We start from the raw sequence: 12,265 nt of genomic DNA, 5'->3' as shown, positions 1-12,265 counted from the left end.
TGTACAAGTTGTTGGGCAGTACAAGTGAATTATTTTGTCAGGCTTGTGTGATTAGTGTAAAGTGACTGGTGTGGTTTACTGTTTAGTGTTAAGTGACTGTGGAGTAGTAGATTGACCTGGGGACTAGGCCGGGGGGGAAGTTGCTGTAGGGTTGGCCTGGTCTAATATGGCGACCTAGTGTTGTGTGGTTGGCTGCATTTTAAGGGCAGTGTGAAGTGACTGGCTAATAGCAGTGATTGAGCCGTGTGTTGTGTGGTCGTCAGCTGTGCACAATGTGAGCTCTGTGGTGGTGACTGGCGCTCCTTTGGTGACCTTGACCCTGGAGGATGACCCCACCCCTTCCTCTGACTGGATGCTGCACGTGACCGCCCTACACCTTCACACCCACCTCACCACGACCTACCTGCTTCTCGGCAGCCTCAGGTGAGCGGCACCATTTGTGCCTCGCGTACCAGCCAATGAATCCATATGGCTTCCGGCCTTGTATCTAGTTTCCCCTTGGCGTTTTGTATTTGACTTTTCTGCATTTCTGTAGTTATAGTAAAAGCACTATTTAGGGTCCCCATAGTAAAAGCACTATTTAGGGTCCCCATAGTAAAAGCACTATATAGGGTCCCCTTTCTCTTGCACAAAAGCCTCGTCTTTTGCCATGACCATGAGTGCGTTTGATTCACAAGAGATTAACGATGGTGTTTAGCTTTTGCCTCTAAGAATTATTTCATCCGAATGGATAGGTTTTGGCATCGGCTCAGTATTTTAAGGTGGCTTTGCAGTTAACTAATTGAAGGGTGAAGGTTGTCCGTAATGGTAGTTCAAGAAAGTTTTTGTTGAGCGATGGTAAAGCCCCTGCACATAATTCAATCGCCAGAATTATTTGGACTTTTTTTTTTATTTAATTTTTTTTTAGGAGAGATTTACCGTAACGCGGGCGTATTACTGTACGAAAATGTTTTAAATCTCGATAGTCTCCTTCCTGCGGGGAACTGTCAGAGGTGGCCATGAGTGGCGGGGAGAGTCAACCACAATCCTCGTAGGAAATTAAACTGGTATTTGTTGTCATCTTCTTGTGGCAGTCTTGTCCTTGACCGTCAGGGACTGGCCTTTTTAGACGAAGAAAAACCTGAACTTTGTCACGAATTTTGGTCGGTAACAAATAGGACTATAGTTCCTGTAAATACATCAATATTGCAGTACCCGAACCGTCAACTAAAGGGCTCCTGTGCACAACGGTCAAAGGTACAGGAGGAATGTTTGTGCAATAAGTGCAGCAGCAGAAGACCTAAGCATACAGTACATACATCTATCAATGCACGCTGATTGTATCACTTAATACGAATTTTGTCCTTAGGGTAACTGTTACTTTCTATTTACTTGAGCCTAGAAAACCTGCAGAATTGATAGTTATTTCTAACCTTGCTTTTGTGGACAGAATAATAATGATTAAATTTACCTATTCCCATTGGGAGAAAGTGGCAAATTTGAACGTTCATTTACAGAGTAGAAACAAAACGTGTGATGCAAAACTAGCATTTATTTATTCAGGACTCCACAAGTGAGAACAAAACATTAGAAATAGATTTACGCGATTTACTCTTGTACTGTAATTATTTTCATGAATCGCCCATCTAATAGTCTCCCATTTTCTCATTATACGAAACTTGGTATTTTCTTATCATACGAAACTTTATACTGGGTAAAGTTCAGTAAACCTGGTGGAAGCACTCGCCTTGCTCCTCGGAGTACGCCCACATGTTCTTAAATTTATCAAGATGAGCATCAAGGATATAAATTTTGAGACCACCTCCAGCCTGTTTTGCCGTAGTTTCTCACAAAGGTCTCGGGTTCCACATAGTTTCTTCTTTGATTCCCCAAGAAGCCAAAAACTACTGCGACGAAGCTGTTCCACTCTTTCTCCGTCCTAGTGAACTTCTTGGGGAGCTCCTTGCACTCCATCACCTTTATTTGTGGAACAGCGAACTGCGACGAAGCTGTTCCACTCTTTCTCCGTCCTAGTGAACTTCTTGGGGAGCTCCTTGCACTCCATCACCTTTATTTGTGGAACAGCGAAGACTCCGGCATCCACTTTTGCCGCAGAGAGCTTGGAGATGGTTGAAAGCTGTGGACGCCTTATTTAGAGCTCTGACGAATTCTTTCATGAGGCCCAGTCATAAGTGGTGGAGGAAACCACGTTTCCTCCTATTTGACTTTCTCCCCAACACTAAATGGTCCGCTATGGACAGTCCCTCTTGTGGTTGTGTGACACGATGTTCCTGCTGTCTCAGATGAAAAAGATAAGGATCGGTAAAGTCGCCTTGAGCCTTGGAGACCCATCAAGGCTATCATTTTGAAGTCTCGGATAACTTCTCAGCCGTGGTCTTCATATTTCAAGGCATCTACCAAATCTTGACATTTTAGCAATTGATTTATGTACTTTAATCATAACCTTATCAATCTGGTTTTGATATCAATCTAAACAAGGGTATATGTTCAGTGTTTAGCAATTGATTTATGTACTTTAATCAAAACCTTATCAATCTGGTTTTGATATCGATCTGTCTCGGTAACTTGTAATTCCTAGGCATAGGTTCCCGCCTTGTTTCTGGCTTTGTCTTGCCAGATTTCCTTCCCCCTGCACTATTACCAATCGATCTTCCTTCCACGGATGCCATATGAACATATTGCTTAAAAGACGCAGCAGCAATCAGTTCATCCCTCCTCTACCTTAAAATGAATCCGGCCCCTGCAATGTGTCTTAGTCACGCCTGAATTGTTACACGTATGATCCACACCCTAACCCTCTTTCCCCTCCGCAGGAGCAGGGAGCAGCGCGTGGTGGTCTGGTCCAGTCACGCTCGCACTTTGAGAACGCTGGGCAAGTTTCAACTCACGGACGTCAGCATCGATAGGGTGGACAGGACGGCGGTGAGTGTTCGCTGGTGGTCGTAACTACATCATTCCCTTGTCTTTGCGTTGTTCTGTTTTCGATTAGAAACGATTACAGTCCTAATTAAATCAGAATTTTTACTTGCAATTTTTCATACATAGCATTTTTACATCGTTTGGGAATCCTTACGGTGCCTCTAGTTATCATTCTTATGCTTGTGTACAGTGTAGTTATGTAATCAGAGGTAACGCATTGGGAGGGACTTTGTCATAAATCTGTGAATCAAGAGGATAACTTGTAATAGCCATGTGAACTAATATTGCCAAATGATAATCGGCTTAGTATTAAGTATAGAACTTTCTAATTCAACTTTTAAGAAAAGGGAATCAAAATAGAGCTCGAGAACACTACGTGAAGCAGAAGTAGATTTTCATCGTCTTCGTCCTCATTATGTTCTGGCCATGGTGATAGTAGATTTGATCACTATTTTCCTTCCCCTAAGTTTCTCTGTACGTATAAAAATAAGTTGCGTAATCTTCAAATGTAAAAAAGTGTCCTTGAAACTCAATTCATCCGTATCAAGGTGCCTGTCCGTCCCGTCACTGTAACCACAGTAACTGTTCCTGCTGCCCACAGACTTACCTGCACGAGGGCTTCCTGTTCATGGTGCTCGGGTCGTCGCGCTCGCGCTTGGTGAGCGTGGTGTGCATTGAGCTGGCCAACCATCGCGTCATGCTACCTCACGTCATCACCCAGCGCGGCGTGGTGGGCGCCCTCCATCTGTTGAAGGCGGGAGACAACCTGTACCTGGTGGTCGGCGAGAGTCATCACTACACGCCAAACGACGGCAAGGGGCGCTCAGAGTGAGTGGTGCGACTAGCGGATGATGCATGGCGGTGAGAGGTGTGAGGGGGTAGTGAGCCCATGGTATTGTGATGCAGCGGTTGGTAGTTACAATGTAGTGGACGGAGGGTGTCCGGTGTTTGGTGAGGGATAACAGGCGATTTGTTGAGTTTGTGAAGATGTGAATGGATGATCTGGGACATTAAGACCAGCCTGGTCTTTTATAGTTAGAGGGGAGGTGGGAGGAGAGTAAGGTGTTCTATTTGGTATTTTACGGACTATAAATAGCACCATTCTTGCAGACTCTACATGCTTGTAGGTGATTTCTTTGACAAGCAAGAGGACGTCGTCTTCGAAGCCTCTGATGTGAGGGACATCACTAGCTTTGCGTCGCAAGGCAATCACTACATCGTCTTCGGAATGGAAAATTCGGTAAGTGGTGTTATGAACGTTGCATGTTTTGATATGAACGTTGCACATGTTTTGATGTGAGTGAATTAATATAAGTGTTGTACTGTCACTTGGATTCGGGTGTACATAACACATTACTGTTGCTCGGGAGACTAACAGGTCTGACATAACATGTAATGTCAGTGTTCACGTCAGACTGAGGGATTAGTAGCGTTGCATGACCTGTATCCTCTACTGAGGATTGACTTACCTGCACCACCGGCAGGAGGGTTCCAAGGTGTACACACTGCACACGAGGACCCACACGGTCATCTCCCATATTGAGGATCCGGGCGTGACCGTGAGCGTGGTGCAGCACCTCGAGGAGCGTCATGTGCAGCGCGTGGCCCACTTCCGTGACCAGACTGACCTGAAGCACTTCGTGGTGGTACTGAGCCGCGTGTCTTCCTCCACTGTCTACTGGTGGAATGGTGAGCATCAGTGGCACTCCCTGGAGCGTGGGGACTTATCTTTGATCATCCTTTGTCTTGCCAAGTTTTACTTCGTAGCTTTTGGCTGGTATCTGACGCAACCACCTTTGTGATCTGGTTGTTGTGACCTCTTTAAGCGGGATTCTGCCTTGACACAAGTAAGAAGCTTGTACACTTTAACCTCGTGGTCTTTGCAGTGGTTCCTTTTCACATATTGGTTATTGGTAACTTCATTCTCTAAGAACTTGCTAGCTTAATGAAACACTTGTTTTATTTTTATAACTGAAAAAAGTGTAGGTTACGTGAATCTCTTTTGCTCATCTCCCAGTCTGGCGTGGTAGTCTCTGCACCTGAGGCATTTGGCCTTGCGCTCGTGTTCTTCATTGGGTAAGACGTAATTTTTTTCATGTACCCTAATACTGCATTCCAGTCAGAATGTTGATATTTTTATGTACATCTATAATACAATTCATGTATAATACTATACTTGAGTATATAGTACTAGTGAGTAAGGACACGTATATTATCTGAGAAAACAAGATTATGATAAATCATTTTAGTTCGCCAATCTCTTGCAAAACGAACAGGAACATTTCTGCCACACGTCTACCAATGGTGACCGTAGTAGTTAGTTAAGGCGAAGATATTACAAGTAAAGTCATGCTTAGCAGCATAATGGGGCTTGTTTGTCCCCATTTGTGTAGTGATCCTCGCCATTCCACCGGATGATACGTCAATGATCTGTTGAAGTTTTTATATTCTATCAGTTAAGCACATCTTCAGTGCACTAGGAGGTATTTCAGTTCTTGCAAAGTTTAACAAGTGTCCATTAAAGTTGGTGCTTTGTAACCCTCGTCCAATATTATCAGTATTTATTAAACGTCCATTATCCAGCTACGTCCCCAGAGTAACATTTCTTGCTATAATAGCGTCTAAGAAGCTGAAAGTTTGCAAGTTCGGATTTTTTTCCTCCCTTAAGGAATTGTTTACTGGAGAGGGGCCTTGTTTGCCTCTCGTATGTTGGGGGGAGGGGTGCTTCTCCACTCCACTGCATTTTAAGGGAATGATTTTTTTTTTCTCGTAAACCTCTCCCCCATCATCTTGAAATTCCACTACCTTACCTTTAGTGTTGCATCTCTCACCATATTTTATCACTTTCATCCTAACTAGACATTCTTCCTCTCCCTTACCTTTAGTGTTGCATCTCTTACCATATTTGTACCGTATTTTATTACTACTTTCATGCTAACTAATTTTCTGAACTTTTTAACTTTGTCTCCAGCAGCCTCACCACTTTACATTCTACTTGCTCTCTCCAGTATTCTGTCCGCATCTCTAATGAAAATTAACCATCCCTTCACTTGAGGCCCCTTTACTGATAAGACTTTGTAAATCTTCTTGACACTTTCGTATCCTATTCTTCATACTTTTTGTTAAGGAATCTCTATTTCCAAACCTGCATTGCTTCTTGTGACTGTTTCCTTGTATGGGAGAGATGGTTACCGATTCTCCTTAGTCCTGGCTCCACCTTCCTTACGCATAATATTCTCGTCACATCTCGAATCCCAGTCACCAAGTCCTCCACAGCTCTTTTTTCCAATCGTTGACCCCCATTACAGCCTGCTACCTATATACTCGGGTATGACACCCATCCTGCTACCTGTCGGTTACCAGAGTCTCGCATTAGCACGTATGAATGATCCACGAAAGAGAAATTTCCTCACTCATCATAGTCGTGAGCTTCTCATTAAATCAGAGGAGCGTTGTGGAGTTCTGGTGGTAACGGAGAGACGCAAGACTCGCCGGGGTGAGGACGAAGGGAGTTCTTTCAAGGATTTTCTGACGATGCGGCGGTTTTAAGTTGTGTGTAAGGCGCGGGAAGTTTGAGGCGAAGAGCAGTTTCGAGGCAGTGGGAGCAGTTTTGGAAGCAGTAAGTTTTGATTTAGTATAGTAAGTTTGATTCGTGTTTTTAAGTTTGTTCTTAATTTCGATGAGTTCGTTTAAAGGGACTTTGCGTGAGATGGCTAATGTTTAGGAAGGAATGTGGTTCTTGTAGTAAAGATTAGCATAAAGATAGCACTGACAGAAGTTTAGCGCTCCAGATAGTTGTCTCGCAGTTTACAGTTTTTCCCTCGGAGCTACAGAATTAGAATACTAAAGTTTTCCTTTTTTGTTTTGTCTCGCAGTCATGGTATGGTTCAAATGACGGTGATCATGTCTGAAGATATCCCTAAACTGAATTTTTTAAAGGGACCTGTATGCAACTCTCCATGGTACTCTTTTCATTGTAGTTCGTGTTGGGATACTAAGATTTGATCGGTAAAGTTCAGAGCAGATTGGAACGAAGAGCGCATGCTGCATTGAGTGACTTGGTACATTAAAAAGTAATTTCCTATGTCTCCTGTGAATTATGTATACAAGTGTAACCTTAACAGTAGGTAACCTAAGTAGTCCTGCCTGTATTACGTATACAAGTGTAACCTTAACAATGGGTAACGTAAGTAGTCCTGCCAGTATTACTTTTCATAAACACCTAACTAAAGTAGTATGTTATCTACGGTTACCTGTTCGAATTTTCCAACAGCGATGATAACTGCTCTTGTAATCACTTGATATCTGAATACAACAGAAAGTAGCAGGTGCAACACAATGTATTTAGTGATGGCCAGCTCATTAGCCACGCACTGTAATAGCCACATCATTGACTAACAGCTGGAGAGAGTTAGGCATGTTTGTGGGTTATATAATGCGTAATAGAAGGTGCAGGACATTTTACTTCTTTAGTGGGACGAGTGTAGTATCAGGTTAGAGGGGAGTTAGTGTTTCGTAAATTACGTTATTTGAATGACAAATGGATCTCCTCGGGTGTAGCTGAGGGGGAACGGGTTAATTTCCTCCACAGCAGTAATTTCCTGTTGGACTTTACTCTCCATATTTCACTCCAAGACTCGTGCCTTGACTCTTGCGGAGTTCATTTTAAAAGTTTAGTTTGGTATTTTTCTTAAATTTTCCGTTTTGGGTGTCCTCTCTTCTACCTCATTGGTGGTCCCTTCCTCCTATTTCTCCTCCCTTTGCCAGTTTACTCTTTTTTTTTAATGGCCGCCAGTTTACTTTCCTTTCTTTAATGGCCGCATGCTGTGCCTTCGTTCTTAGATTCGCAAATAAAAACAAAGTTCCGACGGTGAAGTTTTCTCGTTTCTTCTTTCTCCCTCCCTTTCATTCTTTCTTCCTCCCCCCAGTGCACTTATACGTTCTACGCGATGTTCACAGGTACATATTTTTCTTTTGCCATGAATTTCCTTAATGAGGCTACATAAATTGGCTTGTTGGGATGGGCACATCGCGATGTACATGGGTTGAGTTTTTGGTGCCTTCTAGTAAACCGTTCTGCACCACGCGGTGTGCAGACTAATGTATTATTAATTTTTTTGATGCGCCGTATCCTTTTCCTATTGTTAGTGTTTTCTTTCCGTCCACTTTCCCTCTTGTCACGTTCACAGAACCATGATCGTTTCTACTACAACAAACTGAAGTATCTATGTTCACAGCTAATTTTTTTTTTTTTTTCACTGAAGAGTTCAGTGCCATGCTTGTTTATCTTTCTCCCTTGAATGACCACAAGTTTTGATCCAGTGAAACTTGCCACAAATGAGTTATGTCTATAGCTTTTCTGTTACCAGCTTTTCTGTTACTAATCTCCGCCGCTATTTTTACGTACGTGTCCTCGTGTTCACAAAGCTTGCCCTTGTCCATTTTGATACTTCTCCAGCTTAAAGAAAAAAAAAATGCTTCGAATGTGAAATAACCACGAATACCCTTAAGTGTATACATTTCTTGCCGTTCAACTATAATTCAAAATCCACTCTCTATCCCGCTCTGCATCTTGCTACAATTCCCCACTTTCCTACTTGTGACGTCTACTTCTTGGTCTTGGTCTTCTTAGTACTTAACCTGCAGTGCCCACCTCCTCCGTCAGATCACCGGCTGGTTAGGTGGCAGACTCTGGACACGCCACAAGTCCCAGGTGTCAGCGGCTCCCTCGCTGTCCTGCCGCTGCCCAACTTCGAGCACCTGCTATTCGCCTCTGCCGGGGTGAGTCTCGCACCCTTAACGAGTTTGCCTCAACCTCAACACCAAACTTTCCTCTTTTCCGTTCTTCATACTTTCCTTACATCATTCGATTCTCTTCCTGTATCTTTCCCCGTAATTTCCGTGGTCCTATCTTTTTTTCTTATTTTTAAGACGTTTTTTTGTGAAAATTTATTTTTTTTCATTTACTTTCCTTGTCTCGTATCTTCTCTCTCCCTCTTCCTTCAGCGATCTCGGGTTTCATGTCCATTTTCTTCCAAATTTCTTCCGCTGTCGGATACTCTATTTTTCATTTTTATCACCAGTGCACCTTTACCTTTTATCCTTTTATCTTCACTCACTCTTGCTCCTTCCCAATCTGTATTGACGGAGCCTTTTTACTCGAGGCACACCAACCAAACACAACGTGAAATAACTTTTTTAAACACAACCTGAAATAACTTTTTAATGTTTATCGTTCTTCAAAACAAATCTTAAACATCTAAATTTGATCATAAATATAACTCGTAGGTTTTCTCAACGTTTGTTAAGGTTTGGTATTTCACATTTTCTTTTCCGTCAACAATTGGATTCTCTGAATGTATCGATTATCTGCCGAGGCGAGGCGAGGCGTTGTGGGTTACACTTGTGTTGGCGAGTATTATAGAGTGGCGGCGAGGCGGTGTGGTGCGGCCTTCCAGGAAGAGGCTTTGTGCATTTCTCGCGAGGAAGAATCTGAGCGAGTTTTTTTTTTAATGTTGAGAGATGCGTGTGTCTGAGAAGTGTGCAATGATCTTCCCAGACAATGGGTGTTAGGACGAGATCCGTTCAGGGTTGTTTGCTGAACTTCGTCGTTTTATCTAAATTTATGCGGATCGTGATATAGAGAGGCTCAAATTTATGTACACGTGGGCTTTTGAACAACAAAACTTGGTATACTACGAAATGTTTACTTGACAATCTACTGGTGTAGCAGTGTACTATGGGTCTTCCCGGTGTTACTTCTACATTGGTATAACATGGTATAACAATCTGTTGCTCTAGTTGGCTCACGCTGTAGCAGTGTACTATGGGTCTTCCCGGTGTTACTTCTACATTGGTATAACATGGTATAACAATCTGTTGCTCTAGTTGGCTCACGCTGTTTCCATTCTAAAACTTAATTTTTCATAATCTACATCATAGCAAGCTTGTGTGAGCCACCAATAACTCCCATGAAGTAACTCCCATGAAACCCGTTTCCAGTCAAACATCACCGTGTACACCTACCACACGACGGGTACTCACCAGCCTTCCTTCATTGTGTCTACTACCTGCCAAAACGTCAGAGACTTGAGTGCCACCACAGTCGGGACGGATCATCTACTTGTATACGTGTGTGAAGGTCCCGTGAACCGAATGGAGGCCAGGCTGGTGCATCTTGAGGCTCTGATGGAGGGTAAGCGGTTGATGGAGTGCCTGGCGTGGGGTTGAGTGAATCGTGAGATCGGTGGTCGTGTGGAAGCTGTGGGATGAGTGGGTGGGCGTGGTGGTGGTAAGGATGGAGGTGTGAATTAAAACTGGGGTAGTGTGTGAATTAAAACTGGGGTAGTATGATGAGGCGAGATTGAAGTGAGAGCATCTGAGGGGGAGGGGGGATGCAATGGAATGGGGTAGAAGTAAGCTTGGGGGAGGTGAAAGGAAACCTCGGTATAGTAAGAAGGAAGGATAATGTACGATAGAAATTTACAATGGAAGTTGTGTACAGGTGTGCATGGTGCAATGCAGGGGTGAAAGTGAACGTAGAGCATGGAGTATAGCAGCGGTGCCGTAAAGGACAGAAGGAGACCTTTGAGGGTCGTTAGTAATGCCTTTCACAAGAATGCTTTCACAAGACTTTCTGGTACAAAGGTGACAGAGCGCGAAAACCGAGGTATTTTAAGGAAGTGTTTTGACGAAAGCATGTGATGTTTAATGTAGTTGTAATATATGTTGCGTTTCATGGAAAATAAGGGAGGGGAAAGGGGTGGAGCATTATACAATTAAAGTTCTATTTGTTGTAAGTTAATTAAAGTTGTTGGTGTGTGAATGCGACTGTTGGGAATGGCTTGATTTGTGTAGAGACGCGCGATGATATTGTTTGTTGTGCCGAATTAATGTTTACATTAATTCATTGAGCGTTTGGGAAGCGTTTGTTGAATTATCTTTAATTTAGAGCAATGCGGGATTTTCCGGCGAATTACAGGCCAGGGGAAGATTGGACCTGGTCACGTCTTGCCTTCTGAAGGGGAGAGAAGGTTGAGGAATGTAGGATGTTTTCCTCAAGGTCCCGAAAAAGCTTTCCTGTTTAATAAAGCCTGTTTTGAGGAATTTCTACAGTAACTACTGCACAAGCCGGAAGGCGTTAGCTTGAGACTTCTTGGCCCTGCACGAGTCCTGCCAGTACCTTCACTTTATATTAATGGGAAAACGAAGTATAAACGAGTACTTGCACTTAGCCCACAGAATAATATGAGCACATTAGTAAGAGCATGTTCGGTCAGTTGGCACTCGGGATAAAGGTTGTGGCACTGGAGTGCTGAACCTTAATTTTGCTTTATTTTTTTGTGCAACGCTGTGATGGCGGCTTGGTGTACCGCAGGTCGCGAGGAGCAGCAACAGCAACAGCAACAGCAGAGTCATTTGTCCACCTGTCTGGGTGACCTGCGGGCCGTGTTAGACGCCAGAAAGGACGACGTGGCAATCCTGCAGCAGTTGGTGGACACGGACGCCCTCATGACTGTTGATCACGCACAGGTACGTTGTGTTCAGTGGCTGCGTCCAAGGAGGGAGGTGGATGCACTTCCCAATCATTTCAGGCATAGTGTGACGCTGGCAGCAGTGGGTCTGACTGTAGGTGACCGTACATCCGATGATTTTTAATATGACAGTGCCATCCTGGGGGAGAGAGAAAGTCTTTTATATTTTAAATATGGCGGTGCCATCATGCTTCAGATAATTTTTAATGAGGGACATCCTTGGGGGGGGGAGAGAAACAGTCGTATTTCACATTTTGAATATGGCGGTGCCATCCTGCTTCAGAGAGGAATCGTCGTATTTTATAAACTGAATATTTATTGACGGCAAATTTGACAACCCATAGCTGTTTCAGGAGAGCTGTTTCAGGAGTACGAGAAAGACTCGTTTAACACGGTTTAGTAGGGAAGTGTCTGAATAGCTGCAGTCTCTTACCCTTAGCTATTTCAGGAGAGCCACTTCAGGGGTTCGAGAAAAGACTTGTTTAACCCTGTTTAGTAGGGAAGTGTGTGAATAGTTGCGGTGTCTTGTTTACCGAATAAGATATTGCCCTTGTGTGATATTGCCCTTGTGTGTCTTATTTGCCGAACAAGATAATATTGCTCATGCATGTCTTATTTGCTGAGCAAGATAGTCCTTGCATGTGGCAATATTAAAAATGCTCCTGTATTGAATTCAGAAGTTTAGGGTATCGGAAAGGAAGTAATGCTATACGTAAAGAAATGGTGAATATACGGTTAAGTATGAAGTATTAGTCCCTTCAATAGGGTGGGGGTGGCGGCGTCTAGCTATAACGTGGGTGAGGCGGCCTGGC

General features: G+C 43.5%; 1 protein-coding gene across 2 annotated transcripts in view; it reads left to right on the top strand.

Moving 5' to 3' along the window:
• The window catches only part of LOC135092131 (uncharacterized), a 40,661-nt gene that overhangs the window by 4,541 nt on the left and 23,855 nt on the right, over window positions 1-12,265 (top strand). For both annotated transcript variants that reach the window (XM_063990376.1, XM_063990377.1), the window contains exons 4-11: window positions 264-423; window positions 2,814-2,922; window positions 3,521-3,747; window positions 4,030-4,159; window positions 4,404-4,608; window positions 8,585-8,700; window positions 9,922-10,114; window positions 11,297-11,451. In XM_063990376.1, coding sequence (XP_063846446.1) covers window positions 264-423; window positions 2,814-2,922; window positions 3,521-3,747; window positions 4,030-4,159; window positions 4,404-4,608; window positions 8,585-8,700; window positions 9,922-10,114; window positions 11,297-11,451 — 1,295 coding nt within the window. The remainder of the gene's footprint in view (window positions 1-263; window positions 424-2,813; window positions 2,923-3,520; window positions 3,748-4,029; window positions 4,160-4,403; window positions 4,609-8,584; window positions 8,701-9,921; window positions 10,115-11,296; window positions 11,452-12,265) is intronic.

Source organism: Scylla paramamosain, chromosome 39, assembly GCF_035594125.1.
Source record: "Scylla paramamosain isolate STU-SP2022 chromosome 39, ASM3559412v1, whole genome shotgun sequence".
In the NCBI taxonomy this organism is placed as follows: Eukaryota; Metazoa; Arthropoda; class Malacostraca; order Decapoda; family Portunidae; genus Scylla; species Scylla paramamosain.
Note: the sequence above shows the minus strand (reverse complement) of the source record. Positions and strands in the feature narration are given on the sequence as shown.